Below are 20,719 nucleotides of genomic sequence, written 5' to 3' on the forward strand. Positions count from 1 at the left end.
CTGAGAAAACACATTTAAATTGCTTCATGAACACTTTCTCCATAAAGTAATGAAAACAATTAAAAGTACAAAATGTAAATAACAGCTTAGTTTATAAAACTACAAATGAGAGTTTGAGTTCAACAAAGAGAGTTGCTGTTAATACCAAAACATTTAAATAAAAACAAAGAAAAAACAATCTCTCAATCCCCCCTCCCCAAGGGCCATGCACTTGCCACTTGAGCCTGAGTTCAATCCACAGAACCAACATGTTGGAAGGAGAGAACCAACTCTAACAAGCTGTCCTCAGGCCTCCAAACATGCCATGGGATGCATGCTCCCACACAAGCCCAAGTATATGCACTAACAAGACACTAAAATATCTAAAACACCAACACATCCTGAAAGAAGAGACAGAACTCATAGTAGTATCAGAATATACTTACATATGCATAAACATGTGCAGTTATGAATTAAATGCTCATCTTATATAATAATACATTATTACAAAACAACAGCAGTTAAACTAAAGGTTTTGAGAAATATATATATAAAAAAAATTATTAAAATAAAATCTATTGAGCTGGAGAGATGGCTTAGTGGCTGCTCTTGCAAAGGATCTGGGCTCAGTTCCCAACATCACACAGTTCATAATCATCTGTAACTCCCGTTCCAGAAGATTCAATGCTCTATTCTTGCCTCCAAAGGAATCAGGCACACACGTGATAACAGATACACATGCAGCCAAAACATTCATATAAATAAAAAATAAATTTAAAAAAATTTAAATAATAAAATCTACAAAAGGCCTGAGACTCAGATCTAAAGTCAATGACTCACTCCCCTATTGCGAGTTCTACAAAAGCACTAATAAGAAGAAACTGCAAAGATCCATGTTCTTCATGAAGTAACTTACCATTTATAATCGGAGGCATCGACAGGACCACACCATTGCTGTCATAGATAACTGGATACAGGGGCTTACTTTCAATGATATGTAAATAGTGTTTAAGATGATTGTCAGTCTAAAAAAAATGAAGTTAAACAAAAGTAATTATTTATTTCTACTATAACCAGCTGGCATTAATCTGAAATTCAGAAGAAAAAAGGCAGAAAGACACCAACAATGTTCTACATGATGGGAGGCTATAACCTTATAAACTTCACCAGTATAAATGGGAATCTTAATGTCTGCATTCAGTCTCTCCTACCAGAGTGAGGTGAGAAACTCATCACTTTCTTAAAGTAAAAACAGATTTTCACTAGTACTGCCAAGTCATTGCAAACAATATAAAGCCATCACAAACTTCAGAAAGATGAGTTAAGTCACTGGTAAGTCAGGACCAATGACACTATTTCTACTTGTTGTTTCCAATGTTAAGTGATGGCTGAATCCCTTCCCATTGTTGAGGCTCTAAGATGTTAATAACAGGGGTAGATATTTTGCAATGGTATTCCTCATGTACACAAAATAGCTTAAATTTTTTTTTAATTTTTTAATAGTTCCTTTTAATTTTTTACGTGCATTAGTGTTTTGCTTACATGTATGTCTGTGTGAGGCTGTCAGATTCCCTGGAACTGGGGTTACAGACAGTTGTGAGCTGCTATGTGGGTCCTAGGAACCAGGGTCCTCTGGAAGAACAGTCTGTGCTCTTAACCTCTGAGCCATCTCTCTAGCCCCTAAGTTTCTAATTATATAAGCATAAGTGTTAATTCAATACAAATATGAAAATTAGAAAGGATAGTTTACTTATTAGTTCTCAATTCTTGTATCACATTAATTGCATCTCAGAGGTTTATTCCTTTACTCTCAGCATTCAGGAAGCAGAGCTGGGTGGATCTCCTTGAGTTCAAGGCTTACATCTAAAAGCATCTCATGATATATTCAAAGCTATGGCACTAATGATGATAATGATGATTGTGATGATAATAATAACTTTATTTGTAGGTTAAGTATAGTGACTCCCTCAAAACCATTGTTGTAAACCATGTATGCTAATTAAGAAGGGAACACATAAATGCCTATTTTATTTTTTGTTAAAAAGAAAAACAAAAAGAATATCAAACCAGTGAGATGGCTTAGCAGGTAAAGGTACTTTCCTCCTACAAGCCAGGCAACCTGGGCTTGATCCTCAGAATCCATTCTGAAAGGAGATTACTTTTAGAGACAACTTCTAATAGTCCTCTCATCTCTACACTGATGTTAAGTCTACACACCTACACACACACACACACACACACTCACTCTCTCACACACACACTCCACAAACACTCTCATACACACACACACACACACGCACTCACTCTCACACACACAGACACACTCCACAAACACTCTCACTCTCTCTCACACACACACATACAAATCACACACAAATAAATAAAGCAGAAGACTTCTTTACCTTGTAAATGTTCATTAATTCACAAGCTGTATACTCCTTGGTCTTATTCAGAGGCTTGAATTTAATATCTGAAGGACGTTTCGCAGTGTAAGTAAATGGGCCTGATAATGTGTCCAAGTCATGAGTTCCAATAGCAACCAATGTTCTTTTCCTAAAGTAAAAGAGGAAAAAGAGGAAGAAGAAATAAGAGCAAGATATCTTAATATTCTGAAGATAACAGAGATCATGTTTTTAATTTTTATTTTAAACATTGCCTTCAAACAGCACACAGTTGCTCCATAACATCTTTATTGCAATATAATAAATTCTCACAATCATTAAAAATAGAGAATACAAAAGTTAGTTAAACATTACTTCAATAGTAGAAACAAATACTTTTGCTAAGTATTGTGTTCTATGATTCCTTAAAATTAGTTCAACATGGAGGTGCACACATATGATATATTTACATATAACTACCCACATGTATGAATCAGATAAAATGTATAATGCAAGACAAAGCTGGGGATTTAGCTAATTGGTAGAGCTCTTGCATACAGAAGGCCTTGAGATGGAGTCCTAGTGCTGAAACAAATAAACAAACAAATAAAAAAGTATACGAGAATAAAAACTGGAATAACTATGGCTAAACTGGGCAGAATTGCTAGCAAGCAGAAAGGATCTGTCATTTAATGAGTTAATAATAAATACAGAACTACCATCATGAAATACATGGTGCAGTAAATTTAGAGTTAGACTGTCAAATCCAAGGAAAAGAAAAGAAAAATCAATCAGCCCTAAAAGAAGGAAGGAAGGAAGGAAGGAAGGAAGGAAGGAAGGAAGGAAGGAAGGAAGGAAGGAAGGAAAGGAAGGAAGGAAGAGGCAATGCTTGAACAATGAAAATCAAGAGGGAAAAATTAAAAAAGAAAAACCCAGGAAAGTATCAGTATGCTCTTTGAAAGATTAATAAAACTAATAAGCATCTACACTGATCAACGGTGGAATGGACTCTGGGAATCAGGAGGCAGCATCACAGCAGACACTACAGATGTCAAAGGCTAAGTAAGAGTGCATTAGGACAGCTTCATGGCAATCAATGATAACCTGGATGTCAGCTCTCTAAAGACATTGCTCGGCAGTTACTGGTAGGACCTGATTCTAGCGTACCTCAGTTTAGAATGTGCTCTCTTCTCCCCAATAGTTAAAGTTCATGATTGCCAGAAACAGTAGGTAAAACAGAGGCTGAAGTGGAATTAAGTAATTCTGCTGCTTAAGACATTTCTGAGCCAAGTGTAGGAGTTCATACCTGCAATTCCAGTGCTCAAAAGGCTACAGTAGAAGCCTCAGGCTAGCCTGAGCTACAACCCAAAAAGAGGGAGGGAGTGAGGGGGAAGGGAGCAGGGGAAGGAGGGAAGGAAGAATTTTTAATAAATATGTCTAAAACAATAGTCTGCCATTCGTTTCCTAGCTCTCACTGCTTGCTGAATCTTGTATCTTATTCTTTTAAAATCATAGTTACTTTGCTTCGGGCAGGTTGTTTCCATTTTACTACCCTTGTCCACTACAATCTTACAATGTACAATAAACTTCTTTCTTCAAAATAAATTCATAGTTCATCTATTATTTTGCTTAGTAATGATATATGTCAGCAAGCTAATACATAGTTTTTAATATAAAAAGACTAAGAATGTTATTTGAAATCCTAGGGACATGTCTGTACTATCTAAGCAAAGACACTTTATGAAGGGAACACATACTCACTAGCTGCCAAGTCTGACTTGTAATTTTAAGCATTTTTCACCATTGAAGAAAATATCTAAAATTCTCCTTCCAAACTGCCCCTAGCCCATGCCACATAACACACAGACACACAGACACACACACACACACACACACACACCTCCAAGTCAGTGCACTTTGACAAGCTTCAAGTACTAAGAAACGAAAATTTGCTTTTATACCGTTTATCAGTTTTCTATTCTATTAAGAATATGTAATGTAGCCATTAGTGTTATCTTTGGACCAAAATAACTTGTTTCAAGATCCATGTAAAATATCTAAAACTAGGGTTTCTCACCATTAATAAATATGTAATTATCTTTCTTGTTGTTTGTTTAGACAAATTCTACCTACGGTCCTGGCTGGCTTGCAACTACGCTGGCCCTGACCACACATCAAACTCCCTGCAACTGTCTCCCATGTGCTAGGATTAAGATGTGTACCAACATGTCTGGCTATAACACTCATTACACCTCCCCCCCTTTTGAGACAGGGGTTTCATTGTAGCTGGCCCTAGACTGGCCTCTAACTCACAGAGATCTGTCTGCAGAGGAAATGTAAAGTACTGAAATTATTTCAAGGACTCCCACACTTACCCTCCTTTACTATTAGGGTTTGGAAATAAAAGGTTTAAAGATCACTGCACTAGAGAAAAACCACACAGGAAGTAATGTGCCATAGAAGCTCAGCAAGACTCAAGCTAAGAGTTCTGCCTAACTAACACAGAGGAGGCCCCGGTATAGTGCACAGCACCACCGGCAAAGACAAAGTAAGTTCAGACACTCAAGGTCAGGTTGTTTCTATTTATTTATTTTCCATTGTTGGATCAAGCCTAGGCCCACACTACATGCTAGGTGTATGTCTACCCCTACTCAAGTTTTGTGTGTCAAAATTTAATTATACTTATTCAAAATGTGGATCAAGTAAAGAAATTTTTCCATTTTTTAAATGTTAGACTATCCTTCAAATTACCATGGTTTATACTTGGTAATCCATTAATAACTATATGAACAAGGTTGAGGGCATCTAGCTCAATGATAGAGTATTTAGCATGCACAAAAAACTTGATCTGACTCTTAGCAGTACATAAAGAAATCATACTTAATAAACTTAATTTTTAGAATGATTTAAACAGAAAGAAAATAATCAAGAGAACTTCTAGGAATAAAAGTCCTCTATATAGCACACATACACCATTCTTGTGATTTTTGTTTTTATTTATGCTTCGTATATGTATCTTACGTAAAGCCATACACAGCCATGTGCAAGTTCCCAAGGAGCCTTGAGACTGTGGCTGACTGAGAGCTGGACTTACAGCACCATGACTGCAAGATGCACCATGTGGGTGCTGGGACCAAAAGCAAGAACAGCAAATTTTCTTATCACTGTGCCATCTCTCCAACCCCACACATACCAGTTTTAAACAGTAACAAATGTCTGTCCAGTACAGCAAAGTGAAATTCTCTCATGATATAGTTTAGATATGTTTTGAAAAATAATCTGCAGAAGGTAGTATGCTGGTTTGAACAAGAATGGCCCCCATAGGCTCATATGCTCAAATGCTTGGTCCCCAAGTAGTGGAACTGTCTGGGAAGGATTAAGAGGTATGGCCTTGTTGGAAGTGTATCCCTGGGGGCAGGCACTGAGCTTTCAAAAACTCATGCCACATCAGTGTCTCTCTAGTGCTGCCTGCAGATCAGGATGTAAAGCTCTCAGCACTGTGCTTGCCTGTCTGCCTGCCACCATGCAAGGCCCACCCTGCCCCCAACGAAGCACTTCCTTTTTGTACGCTGTCTTGGGCATGGTGTCTCTTTTCAGCAACAGAACAGTACCTAAGACAGGGAGGTACATGAGACAAGGAGATGTGAAACAGAAGGAAGCAGGAGGGGAAGACAAGGAGGACCGTGATGAAGCCTGACGAACCTGCAAATATTCTGGTGTAGTTTCTCCTGAAGTTCAATGAAGCTGTCGTATCGGTCTTTAGTGAATTTGATATTCCGGAGAACAGCTGCTACAGCAAAAGGGCGCACTTTAGCTGTCTGCAGGTTACAACACCAACGGAATGGTTAGGTTTATGGCTTTTCTTTGTCACAACATAGCAAAGTAGTTGCACTCCTGACAGGGTCACAAATTTTGATTCAAACAGGCATATATTCATGTCAACCAACAAGGAGCTAAGCAGCAAGCAGAAAATATAGGTACTATTCAAACACAATTTATATTTTAGTAAGATTTGTGAAAATACGTTAAATAATTAAGGAAAAATTAATCTCCAAATAATTTGCTCACAGGCCTTACTTTTTAACAAAATAATTCCTCTACATTTTACCTTTACAAAGTTTATTAATGTGCCACAATTTAGACGATTAAATCTCCTATGTATCCTATTTAATTAAATTTTTTGTTAGCAGACAATGAACACAGTGCCTCCCTTAGACTAACCTAGCGTTCTATCACTGAGCTGTATGACAGTTCTCATGCTTTTTCTTCGTTTTGGTTTGGACATTTAAAACAGGATCTCTTTCTCATGAACTCCAGACTAATCTCAAACTCAGTGTATGGATGACGCTGGCCTTGAAGAACTGATCTTCCTGCCTCCACCTCTGTGAGGTGTCAGACAGGAAAGCAAACCCTGTAAAGAGGTAAGAAGGAAACCCAGTGCAGACTGACTTGTCAGTCTGGATCAGACTTCAGGGAGTCTAACACCAGGCAATTTATTGTGAGCACATTTGAAACACAGTACAATTTGGGAAAAGGTTTCCAGGCAACATCAGTCCAATTCCAGGTGCACAATAAAGCTCGAGGTATGACTGCATAAAAACTTTTACAAAGTACATGTAACCCGAGGGTGAGGTCTACAGCTAAAAGGCCTAAAATCTAGTGTGGTCTCTGACAGACAGCACAGAAGTCAGCAGGCCGTAAAGTACATGTGTACATGTGACATCTCCCCTAGGGAGGGAGAGTCTGGGGTAATCATTCTAGGGAGCTTGAGTAAGCTGTAGCAAATGTGGCTGAGGTTTGTCTCCACAAATAGTAAAAAGGTCACCAGGTTGTCACAAAATCCACTCTCAGCTTTGATTAACATACCTGGATCTCTTAGTGCTTCTCTATGAGTACAAGAACCTCTGTGTCCCCAACAGCTCTGGAATTACAGGCTTGCACCACCATGCCTGGTTCAAATGTGCTTTTTAAAAGCAATTGATACTTTTCAAAATTACCTAGTGAAAAGAGGTGCTTCATTTTCTTTTGTTGCTTAGTAATAAACTGACAATCTTTTAAAAACTATTAATTTATTTTATATGTACAGGTGTTTTGCCTTGCATATATGCCTATGCATCACGTGTATGCCTGGTGCACACAGAGGCCCGAAGAGGGCATCAGACTCCTTACAAATGGAATTACAGATGTCTGTAAGCTGCCATGTCGGGGCTGGAGATGGAACCCAGATCCTCTGAAAGAGCAGCCAGTGCTCTTAACCACTGAGTCATTTCTCCAGACCCATAGATTGACAATTTTCAATGGTAAGAAACTGAAAACCATCCAGCCTTAACACATGACCACAGGAAATTACATCTGACAGAGGGTTAGTTCTATTACCTTCTCCTTCCCACTTTATTAATACATGCATGGGGGCGGGGGGGTGGGGAGGTTAAGGGAAAAGTAAGAACCTATTTTATTACCTCTTCTGTGATAATCAGTTTTTGGATTTCTCCCTTGGGCATTACTCGTTTATATATTGGAGCTTTTATCCTAAAATAATATCAAAGCAAAGTTACTCAAAATAGTAAGACTATTTGATAATTACATCTTGTGTTTATAAATATAATGTGCATATATATAAAATCAATAAAATTAAGGAAATAGGTTAACTTACAGTGTCAGCTTCCCTTGAACGTCAGAAATAAAAACAAAAAAATGCAAGCTTCCTAACATTTAAAATTACCTAAAAATGCACAGAATAGCCCATGGTAATGAGCTTCTCACTGGAGTCCCAGAAAGACCACAAAGCTATTAACAGAGCAACTGTTCAAGGCACTAAACTTGACAGTGTTCAAACTTCATTACAACACAAGATTCTAAGCTTTTAAGAATAAATAAAGTTTACTGAAATTGAAAATAGAGCGTCTCTGGTTCTATCTGAAGTTACTACAGCAGAGAAGGTATTAGGAAAGCTTGGTGACGGGTGCAGCTGAAGGTATTCTGGGCAACTCTCGTCACCTGAAGCCCAGGCACTGCTGTTTTAAGTCAGTACTTCTCCCACCCACACGACTGTCAGCTCACCACTGTCCATCTCTGCACCATCCCTCTGACGGTGCTGCTGGAGCTCAGATGGACCCCAGAGGCTGAGCTCTCTCTCTTGCGATGCAGATGCTACTGGCTTATGGGCCATACTTGTAATTGGAAAGCTTGAAAGCATGTCCTAATTCTGTCTAGACATAAACATTCACAAGGTTTTTATTGAAAATACAGATCCTAGAAAGGAATGCCTGTACACACCCATAATGCCAGCACCTGGAAGGCAGGGGACAACAGAACTATCTCAAGTCCAAGGCCAGTCTGCTGTACATACTAATTTCCAGGCTAGCCAGGGATACATAAAACAGACTCCATATTTCCAAACACAAACACCTATAACCATTAATTTAAATAAATAAATACATAAATAAATACATAAATAAATAAATGTAAACATCCTGACTAGTGGTCTTAAAATCCAGTCTTTTAATTTTCAAGTATGAAAGCAACTGAACAAACCCCCAAACTCAAACCAACCTCATTTCAAATATCTACATTCACTCAAAGACGTCATAATTTCAGAATCTAGTCTAACAACCAAAAGTATATACTCTTTTGCAATCGACCAGATGGTATGTAAGTAAATAAAAACAAAAATAATGAATTCTGATAACTATTTTTGTGTTCATCTTACATTCATTGCCTTCTACATCTATTGCATGCTGGGTTTGAAGGGCCTTAGAAGTCTTCATTACACATCAAGAGACTAAAACTAGAGAAGGTGATTAGCACACCTGAGACCATATACCCAGAAGACGTATTCAAAATTTCCACAAGGGATTTTTACTCGGGTGTCTTACAACTAGCAATGTAAAGGCAAATAAAGTCCATTGTCACCTCCATTTTTTCCCTCAATGCTTTAACAAATCTAATGAACTATTCACTGTACAGGATTACTGAGGGAAACCATTGAATCCTGATGAAGGATTTTTATAGTAACCTTAAGATCATGTATTCCCAGTTTTTAAATATTCCCAAAACTTTGAAATGGCTACAATCCACACGACTCTTATCTCCCAATCACCACTTCTGAGGACTTGAATCTATGTTGCCCATATGAGGTTTCTCCTAGAAATTTGAACTCATTTGCTGACAGCAGCAGAGGGAAAAGTGGCGAGACAACTCAGCAATGTGTGCAATTCCTTACCTTTCTTTGAAGACTTGGAGTCCCCGTGCCAATCCTTCCAGACACAGGAGATCATATCTGTTGGCAGGGACATCAATCTTGTAAAGCACGACATCTGAGGCCCCCTGTGCCTTCACATTACCTTGTTCCTTGCTTATGATTTGCTTCTCAGAAGTCTAAAGCAAGCCAAAAAGAGTTTAATAAACTACAAAATGTATTTCTTTTCAGCAGTGATAACAACACAAAAATGTTACGTGTGTTATAATCATAGTAAACAAAACACTACTGTTTCATCGTAGAACACTATAATCTATCTAAAGCACCATCAGCAAACAGTGATCCACCAGGAAATCACACATCCCATATGTTTTTGCAAACAATGCTTTACTGGAACACGGATAAACACAATGACAATAATTACAATTATTTTCTACTGTCATACACCGAAACAACTGAGTTAGGACAGAGGCAATACTTTCTATCTGCCACCTTACACAAAAATTTTTGCCATCAAAGGAAACGGAAGCTATTGTCAAGAAAACAGAGAAGGAAAGTGTCAGAAGGAAACAGATGAGTTAACAGATGAAAGAAGGCGCGCAGAAATACAGCACCCTGGCAAGTAGTCCCACGGAACATGAGGGACTGCACTGAGGCAAATCTGAACACCCTGAAGAGAGCTGGGCTGAAAATGAGGGACAGCAGAGGTGGTGGGAAGCCATAGAGAGACAGCAAACTAAAGGAGCCACCACAACAGCGACCCTAATGCAGCAGCAGAGCTTAAAAACCTTAGGTACGCCTAAGATAACACATTACAGCAGAGAATACAGATTTTTGAAAAAAGATAATCATGGCCAAAAGGTTAAAATTCTACTATTTTTTTTTATATTTGTTATTTAAGGCAGCGGGGCACTATAAATACATTTAAGAAATTTTCAGTCACAATGACTCAAAGTTATATTCCACACCTGACCTTAGCCAAAGGTTGAACAGTGATAAAAGTTAAATTTCAATTGTTTCTGTTACCCTTTATGTAGAAATGCTATTCAATGGCAACCCATCAACGACCTGCTAAAGTAAAGGTGGGAGCTTTGTAACAACGTGCCATGCTTTCTGCCCTCCATGACACCTTCCTGTGAACACTGACTAGCCAGGTCCTGTCCACAGTAAGGATTACAAGCTGCTAACTAGGGGAAGGAAAACCATCAGCAAGATGGGCAGATGGGAACAGAGGAGGGCAATGTATACATACATATTCATGAAAATGTCACATTGAGGCCAGGCGGTGGTGGCGCAAATCTTTAATCCCAGCACTTGGGAGGCAGAGGCAGGCAGATTTCTAAGTTCGAGGCCAGCCTGGTCTACAGAGTGAGTTCCAGGACAGCCCAGGCTATACAGAGAGACCCTGTCTCGAAAAACCAAAAAAAGAAAATGTCACACTGAAACCCATTTCTTCATATGCTGCTAAAAAACGGAGGTGGGGCTAAGTAGGAAGAGGAGAGAAAAAGAGAGGAGCAAGCAAGCCATAGGTCCACACAGTGGTGGGACTGTTCAAGGCTGTTCCAAGGCCTTTAAAACACATCTAACCTGGTCATTAAACTTAAACTCAGACAAGATGATAAAAATTAGGAAGGGAAGAAGACAGAGGAGGGGAAAGGAAAGATGAGGATGCAGAGAGACCAAAAAAAATAATTAAAATTGAAATAATGTTTGATTAAAGCAATAATAAGAGTAATGTTTTTCAGTGAAGAAAGCTAGCTAGATGGCAGATATCAGAAGAGTTATAAATAAAGAACTGGAAGTAACAGGGTAACCAGAGAAATGAAGGCATATGAACAGAAAGTAACCTGATATTTATGCGGCTATCATATGCCATCTTCCGACTCAGCTCATGAAGCCCGTTTGTGAAGGCCAAGCCTGTAGTGCTACCTGACATAATTCTTACAGAAATCAGAGACCACAGGAATTTCAGAGCCAGAAGGCATGTGTGATCATATAAAACAAATCATCTGTTTCTCCAAAATGAGGCCTGGCAAGACAAATTCAGAGATCAAGAACATAAGTAACCCTCCCCAGAACATAATACAGAAATCCCCAAATTTATTACCAGAGACTCACTATAAGTTAATAAAGATAAAACACAGCAAACTCTTAGGAAAAAAAAAGGAGAGCTCAAACATACACATCAATTTGTTATCCAATACCAAATGGTCAAGTATACATACAAGTAACATATAAACAGGTTATATTTATGTATTTGGAAATATGTGTGTATTTGTATGGGTGTGTGTGTGTGTGTGTGTGTGTGTGTGTATATATATGTATATATATATATATATGCAACAACAATTAAAGAAAAAAGAAGCCCTGTATAAAAGACAAGAAGGATGTATACATGAAAGGGTTTGGAAGAAGAAAAGGGAAGAGGGAAATGATATAACTAAATTATCTCAAAAATAAAAAATTGTTTTAAGTAAAGTCTTTTTAAGGGGTAAAATTTGCAGCACAAATTCATCAAACAAGAATACTTCGGGGCTTATCCAATAGTAATAAGAAAACATTTTTAAATATAAGCTCATAGATAGAATAGCTTTTTTTAAAAAAGTCTAATACATACAATTTCATCAAGTTCCAGACCAAATTCAAAACACAGTTCGTCAAATTCTTCATCAGCTAGGAGAAAAAAAAAAGAATGCTAATTTTAATGTATTTAAGCACAAATGAAAACTGCATATGAATCTATGAATCTCATCTACTGTTTAGTTTCCTAACCATGAGCATTCTAGCATACACAGATAGCACTTTTTATAGTGCAAAACCAGTGGCAAAAAGGGTTATCAGTGGTTTTGTTTGGTTTTAAGCTAAGAAACATGGCTTTACAGCCTGAAATATAGTGGGTCTACAGACTGACAAAGGTCTTTTACCTGCTTTGCTTTGTTACCTGACGCAGCATCTCCATGGTTTTCTCATTATCAACCACTGAACATAAACCATCAAGGCCACCATACATGAGTGAAAAGCTAGATGTCCTAAGTTCCAAGGAAAAGAGTGAGACTTAGTATGTCAGAGGCTCGGAGTCCACTCTCTAGCATCAAAATAATAACAAGAAGAGATTTGTCTGATGCCAAACATCTAGAAAAACAAAGAGCCGATCACACTGTATTAATATCAGCTATACACTTTGGCTAGTGGTGCTGAGATATCTGTACAGACTCAGGAGAAAAAGAATCATTCAGTAGAGATCAAACAAGAAAGCAAGCTCAGAAGCACAGGTCCTATACAAAGGAATGCCACTAAGTCTTGGTATTTAATTAAAATTCTCTCAAGTATTTTTGGGAACCACACTAGCCAGGGTTTGATGTCCCTCACTCTGAGGGCTCAGCACCCTATGTAAACTTCACCAACACCCTCATCTGGAAACAACCTTTTGCCAACATTTTTAGTATGGAACCGTAAAAAGGTGTAAATGGAAGTGGACTTAGCCTAATACTCTGAAACACCGCAGGTCTACAAAACTAATGTTTCTTCCTTATTTCACTTTGCTTTGTTACCTTAGACAGCATTTTTCAAGGTCTTCATTTATCAAACACTGAGCATACACCACAATTACCATTATATTCCAGTGAAGAACCAGATGTCTTAGGTTTCCTGATCCAGGGTGAGGAGTTGGCTTCAGTGGTAGAATGCATGTTTAGTATGTCACTGGCCCTAGGTTCAATTCCCAACATCAAAATAAAAGACTTGTCTGGCCTAGATATCAAACTTCAATTCAATTTAACAAATATTTACTGCCATTATGTGCCAAGAAACAGTACTAGATGCCAGGGCTATGAAGATAAATAAATTACATCCCTGCCTGAACTACTTCCTTCTCAAGCAAAGAAACCATAAGTGTAAATAAATACAGTACAAGGTTCAAGGGTGGCACAATGTTCCGCTTAGGTTCACTTAGATAAAGGATGTCTTCATTAGTCAAAGATTGGAGACAGTGAATCAAGTGCTTGGCAAAGCTGGGAACTCCTAAGTAGTTCAGTATGGATGAAGAATAAAGTTTGTGTTAGAAAGAAATGATACAAGAAGTAGAAAAAAGGTAGCTCATGACAAGCCAAGGGATCTGCCCTCTGTCCTACCTGCAGGCAATGAGAGCTGTACTCAGGAGCTTTCCAGCTAGGCAAACCCTGATTAGATGTGCTTCCCCAACTCCCTTAGCTCTGTATCTTCATTTTGTTTTGTTTTATTATTTTTCTGAAACAAGGTCTCATAGGTAGACCAGGCCGGGCTGCAAATTATGTATACCAAGGCTGGCATAAACTCAAGATCCTCCTGCCTCAGACTACCATGTGTTTCTCTCATAGTCATAGGGACCAAGCTTGGTTCCTTTTATCTGAACTTTTAAGACTGGTGGGAGGATGGAGGATAACTGAATGGAGTCTCCTACAGCAGCACAGGTGAAACACAGAGCTGTTCTTGTAAACCAACAGAATATGGGGAAGAAGGAACATGAAAAGTGTTAGAAGCAGAATGTGTAAAGCTCAATGGTGGGCTAATTACAGGAGAAATAGTGAGTAAGAACAGCGTAGCTCCCAGCTCACTTAAGTGAAAAAAAGGTATGCAGTACTGGAGGTGCCTAGCCTCCAATATGGTCTGAAATGATCCTGCCTCCTGGTTCACCTTTGTGTGATGAACTTATATATGGTGCATTCACATGAGTGAGCTAGGAAGCTCAGCTAACCCACAAGGTGACTGTAGTTCTAGATGACAGCTTGCTTGCCACCTGACAAGAACACTAGAGACAAAACCACCCAGCTAACTCCCTCTGATCCCTGGCACTACTCCGATATTGTGTGAAGTAACAAAGGCATATTGTTTTCTCCTCCTAAGAAACAGGATAATCTGTTATGTAGCAATAGACTAATACAAATCTCCTGTAAAGGAAGTGGCACCAGAACCAGACCTCTGAGAATAGCTTTGGAATCACAAAGCAGGCTTTGAGGATTGTAAATGAAAACCCAAGAGCCGCAAAACCACTATTGGCTGAAGTTCCATGATCTTGAATCAGGATGCAAGCAAAGGCGGGGGTTGGGGGGGTAGGGGATGGGGTAACACTGCAGGAAAGTACAAGGGCATCCTTGTCATGCAAGGGAAAAACTTGATCAGTACCACTGCTGCAGGTACTCACACTGCAGAAAATGAGGTTACTAAGACGTCTGATCGGTGCTCAAAGAGCAGCTTGATTGTCGTTTTGTTTTGTTTTTACCATTTATGTAAGAAGAGATATAGAAAGAGCTATTCAACAAAAAAGGTAATTTTTTAAAAAAATTTTTGGTTTTTTGGTCTTCTAAATGTAAAGCAATGCTTACGGACAGTGACCAAATCCTAGGCATGAGATAGAATCAACGGCCTGACTGAAAAACCTTCAGGAAGATCAAAGGCACAATTCATTCAAATAGAAGGTGTAATAAAGAAATTAAGGGTGTGCCTCACAAATCCAACTAATCAAACAATAAAGCTTAATTAAGAGCACTGTATGAAAAAATCTCAAGTACTCAAACAGCTAATTTCAGGTTTTGGGAGTCTGTGGTTTTTGACTAATGAAAAGGAATCCACCGAAAAATTCACCAAAGACCCAGAAAGTTTTTAGAAAAAACACTTCGGCAGACATAGCCAGCTTGAACTGAAAGGGGGCGGAAGCAAGACAAAGGGAAGTCTTTGGGCCCCTAAAATTCTATTGACAGGAAGTAGAATGAGAAAACTAATCAGCTGTGAAGCACATGCTTTCTGGGGATCACTCAGAGAGTGGAATCAGAGCCTAGAGGGCAAGGCACAGAGCCATGGAGAATTATCCCAGGCCTGAGAACTAATCAAGACCATCCAGCATTTGCCATTCAACTTCAGAACTGCGTGGACCAATGGCTCCTCTGTGAGTTCCATTTTCTCCCCTCCAATAGTTACCCCAGCTATGTCTCTCTATAGCATCTTAGTTGTATGGGAGACACCTATTCTAGAGCTTGAGCCTCTCAGGTCGCTGGTTAACTCATCCATCACAAGATGCTAAACACTGTGGACTTTGCTGCTGCTGTAAGATGACACTTCTGGGACAAGCATGCGGATGAACAAGAACCATTTGGTGGCTGTATGGAGAGACTGATACCAATGATACCTGTCTATCTAGTCCCCTTACGCAAGGTCAGGATTGGTCTCTGTAACCAACAGAATATGGAAAAGGATGGAATCGCACTTCTGAGCAATTATCAAACACAGAGGACAGTACTTAAGCTCTCTCATTTACCTGCTCTCTCAAGAGTTCTCCTTCTGGGACAAATTATCAAAAGCTGAGGTGGAAGGAACTGGAAAATATCAGTGGGTAAACAAGACCCACTGATACCGCTTAAGAATACTTAGCAGAGATGGCTCAGCAGTTGGGAACACTTGTTGCTATTGCAGAGGACTCAGGTTTGATTCCCAGAACCTGTGGCTTACAACCATCTGTAACTCAAGTTCCAGGGGATCTAATGCCCTCTTCTGGCCTCCACAGGCACCAGACACGCACATGATGCACAGCAAAACACTTATACATATAAAATGGGTTAAGTCTAAATAATAACAGTGATGGCGATGATTTAAGAAACAACTTAGAAGCAGATTCTCTAGCCCCAATGAGCTATTGACCTGACTTCAGATCTGCAACCTGGAGTAAGTTTCAGAACCACCAAGTGCCTAGAAACAAAATAGCAAATAATCATTGTTGTAATATGCAAAAATTTTGTCAGCTAAATATGGCAATAAATTAAATTATATGAACTACTAAAATATACTGAATCTTATTTCTTATTCCTTTAAGCTATATTTTTAAAACTTAGATAAAAAAAAACAAAAGTGAAACAATGAATAATTCCCTACAATAAAATGATAAACCTAAAAAACTGTTTGTGTGGCATACAAATGGCTCTGACAGAACTTACTATACCAAGCTAGAACAGAGCCCAAACTTAAAAGCAATAAGAAATCAGTTCACAAGAAAATGAATATCAAAAAACAAATATTAAAAACAAAACAAAAAACCAACAACAACAAAAGGCAATTGTGAACAGAACAGAAGGCAATCACAAAGACTAAAAAGACAGAGCTGCTCCAACGGAAGCAAGGGAAACAAGATGCCCTGGGTAACAAAAACTGCAATGAGAAATGTTCTCTGTAAGAGAAGCCATGGAAGGTGACAGTGGCAGCTGGAAATAACAGTGGAATTCAAATGGGCAGCAACCCTAGGAAGTCTCAATAAGAAGGTGACATGTGAGAGCACAAATGCGACATTATCTGAAAACAAGAGGAGGAGGAAAACGAGAAAGAAAAAACAAAAACAAAAAAAAAACAAATGGGACCCACACTTCGTTTGGAAACTATCTGTTTTGGTGAATAGCCTTTTCCAACTCCAACCGCCAGTAAACTGACTGACACTTAAAAAGAAAGGTTTAGAAACAATGAAGATTAGTACTAACCCATCTGATGTATATCTCAATACCATCAATATGTATGATAAAGAATTTCAAAAGAGCCTACAGTTAACAATCTGTGTCCAGAAATCAAGCTTATTTGATCGATCACCATTTCAAAGTGGAGGGAAAAGGAAACAGCCAGAGAGTGTATTAAAGCATTATCTGATAATACCGAACAAGTTCTAAGTCTTGTCATCTTTTACAATTCAGACAATTTGGTACTTTTCCAGAGTCTTACTAGGAACTGATTCTAAAGGTGCTAAACTTGCCGCACACCATCATATGCAGTTCAGAGACAGCAACCACCAGTAGAGAGAACATGGTTTAGGATAACAGGAAAAGTGAAGGATATAAATAACCCTATTATTATAGAACAGAAACTGGTTAAGAAATTAAAACCACATCCCAAAGGCAAAGATAGTTCCTCTGTTTCTAAGGAGTTGGGACAGTTCCTGGTCACAACTATAACTGTATCACTTGGGAGACTGAGTTAGGAGATTGTCAAAAGTTTAGAGTCAGCCTGGACTTCAGAATAAGGTTCTGTCTCCAAAAGAATAGCAACAAAACCCGACAAATATGGGGTGTGAATAATATCTAAAAGTCCATCTTTAGAAAAATTTTTTAAAAGTTTATTTATACATCAGTATTGTGTTATTATGAGCAGCTGTTCTTCCTCCATTTTGTTATCATTTTGGCCTCTAAAACTCAAAAAAAAAGACGGGGGGTAGGCTCTCATAAAACATTCGTTATGACCTTTCTAGAAGCTGATAATTACAGGGTGAGGCAGATATCACTTCAACTTACTACATCTGTGTAGGAAATGATAATTTGACTAATATTTACCTCCCCCCCCCCAGTGGTTTAGTTTTAGGACTGAGGAAGAGAGAAGTGTATCGTGAATGCTAAGCCCATAGAAGAGATTCTATTCAGGGATCAAATCAATGTTACGTATCAAATGCTACCCCTGCACACCACCTGGTTTCCTTTCCTAGAAACATTTAGCATGCCCAATAAACCGTTTGACTAACGTCGTGGTTTGTCGTTTTCTCATGTATGTGTCATGTGCACAGCTCCACTCTCAAACACTGCCTGACACAGTTCTGGAGCATAGTCAACACTAAATAAAGCCAATGCCGGGCTTGGTGGCACACGCTTGTTATCCAAGCACTCAAGAAACTGAGGCAGGAAGAGCGACCGTTCGAAAACAGCCTGGGCTGCATAGTAAGACTCGCAACTTTCTCAAACGTCTCCCCTTCGCTGTCAATCTGGTTCCACAGCCTACACTCGGAACCCAGGGCATGTTTTCCTCGTCTGTGTCCTGAAACCAAAGTCGGTGCTAATCACGCAGTAGGAGTTCGGTCTCTGAATGAATGACACAGAGAGCCCGTCACGAGCTCATGCTGTAACGGAGCCACCGCAGAGCTGGTTCCGAGAAGCTACTCGCCCAGCCGAGTCTCCTCGCCCATCAGCGCGCCTCTGCCGAATCTGGCAGTGCAGGGGCAAACCCCGCGTGGCGGCATGAACGCCGCCAGCATGCCCTTCTGCAGGGCGAACCTGGCTCCCCAAGGCACCGAGCCCAGGCCACGGGGCGGGCACTCACTGTAGGTCCGGCCCAGAGCTTGGAAGAGCAGGTCGCGTTTCACGCTGACAGTCGGCATGGCGAGTCGTGGACACTGCGCCTGCGCCACGTGCGGGGCCTCAGCGACCCTAGAGCGAAGGACCCGCCGCTCCACTCTTGGGCTGTCTCACCTAATGCCTGTCTAAACTCAACAATTTGCACAACAGTTTTCCACTTGCGTATAGAAAAATACCACTCTCTAGATTATTTAATATAGTTCTGCTGTGCCGATAATCAAAAAATTTGGAAAATAGATATAATCGGGTGGAATTACCTCTATTTTGACAGGCGACAGTGCGAACAGACCTCAGAGGCCCGGATGCTCCCAAAAGCCTAAGGAAGATACCAAGCTGGGTAGGCGGAGCGCTATTGGGGTGGGAAGAACTTCCAGGTCGAGAAGTCGGCCTTGACGTGTTTGAAAAGCAAGGTAGCCGGGTGCAACGCTTCCTGGAAAGAAGAATTTGCAAATACTAATGGCAAAGTCTGTTAACAGGCCCCCTTTTTTTTTCTTTTTTAAGACAGGTTTGTCTGTAGCCTTGACTATCTCGGAATGCTCTCTATAGACTAGGCTGGCTTTGAACTCACGGGAGATCCGCTTGCCTTTACCTCCCTAGTGCTGGGATTAAAGGCATGCGCCACCACTTCCCACCTTTTACTTAATTCTTTAACCCTCTTGAAACTCTGCAGATTTATACCCAAGCCTTGTTAGAACGCAACAGCAACGCTTATAGGTAAGCGTTGTTAAAAAACGGCAGAACTTGTCTATCATCAAATGCTGTGCTCAGCCTAAAATGAGCATGAGCAAATTTCCCCCTTAGAACAACTCTGAGGGACAGTAGATCAAATAATGGCCCACTGAGATGTCAGAACTTAATCCCTTGTAGCCTGCAAATGATACTTTATGTGGTATTGGAGTCTGTGTGGAATAAGCTAAGGGTTTTCAGATGGAATAGCTGAGGTTGTTAGGATGGGCCCTAAATACAGTTGTGTAGCCTTGGTAAGCAGAAGGCAGTGGTTCGAGTAAGGTCACTACAAAAAAATAAAAATAAAATCAGTAGTTATCAGAAACTAGAAGAGGCAAGGAAAGAAATCTCGCCTAGCCTATTCGGCAGCCCCCAAAACACTTGTATTTGGGCCAGTGTAACTGCTTTTGGGTTTCTTGCCTCCAAAACTGGAATATAACAACTGTTTCATTTATTAATATTTTTGGTTTGAGATAAAGGCTCAACTCTGTAGCTGAAGCAGACCTAGAACTCATCCTGTAGCCCTGGCTGGCCAGAAATGTAAAGTTTGTGGTATTTTTTTTTCAGCAGCCATGAAAAAACAAATACATCAAAACAGAGAGATAACAAAACAGCCAGGGACTGTGAGACTCACCTAACCTGTAAGGCAGAGCAGACACATTACTTCCTCAAAAGGAATGGATCAAGGGCCACCACTGCCCTTCACTTGGGGAAGCAGAACTGAGGCCAGATCTAGGCCATCATGATGCTTAATAAGTTGTCCACTGTACTAATGTCCGCTTATGGCAAGTCCCATGTGTAACTTTCTGCCCTTAAATTTCAGTAAGTATGCACTTACTGCATATTTTTCCATGGCCATAACCTCAGTTTTCTTATCTACAAACTAGAGATGATTATACATACCTTAGAAAAATTAAAGTAAGAGTTAGAAATGATTCTCTTAACTAACAGTTCTTACCTCACCGGTCCTGGAAATAGGGCAGATATCATCATTTTTATCTTATCAATATTCCTGCTCCCATCGTCAGTGACACACTCTGTTCCTGTCATGTCTCCCAAACAATGCATCGTGATCTTCCTCATTACAAACAACTACTGAGCCTTTATGTGACTAAAAAGGCTCTTAGAAGACTCTAGAGGAACAAGCCAAAGTTTAACATGGGTACTCATCACAAATGGCATCAGCTGATTGATAGAAAAGATATTTGAAGGAAAAAAAGTAGTACATCCAAAATACAAATAGATGACATTGTCTTGTCTAAGTTTGGGGCCAATCTGAGAGCTTAATTGTTGTTACAGTAACAAGA

At 39.5% G+C, this 20,719-nt stretch overlaps 1 protein-coding gene across 1 annotated transcript in view; it reads right to left on the reverse strand.

The window, feature by feature from the left end:
- The window catches only part of Farsb (phenylalanyl-tRNA synthetase subunit beta), a 65,183-nt gene extending 46,425 nt beyond the window's left edge, over positions 1–18,758 (reverse strand). Inside the window, exons 1-7 of the mRNA XM_028760669.1 lie at positions 18,652–18,758; positions 12,176–12,231; positions 9,583–9,737; positions 7,820–7,889; positions 6,063–6,178; positions 2,382–2,532; positions 896–1,004 (exon numbers count right to left, since the gene is read on the reverse strand). Of these exons, the coding sequence (XP_028616502.1) occupies positions 896–1,004; positions 2,382–2,532; positions 6,063–6,178; positions 7,820–7,889; positions 9,583–9,737; positions 12,176–12,231; positions 18,652–18,709 (715 nt within the window). The 5' untranslated portion in view covers positions 18,710–18,758. The remainder of the gene's footprint in view (positions 1–895; positions 1,005–2,381; positions 2,533–6,062; positions 6,179–7,819; positions 7,890–9,582; positions 9,738–12,175; positions 12,232–18,651) is intronic.
- Between the last annotated feature and the right edge of the window lie 1,961 nt (positions 18,759–20,719).

This window comes from Grammomys surdaster, unplaced genomic scaffold (genome assembly GCF_004785775.1).
Source record: "Grammomys surdaster isolate TR1022 unplaced genomic scaffold, NIH_TR_1.0 126546, whole genome shotgun sequence".
In the NCBI taxonomy this organism is placed as follows: Eukaryota; Metazoa; Chordata; class Mammalia; order Rodentia; family Muridae; genus Grammomys; species Grammomys surdaster.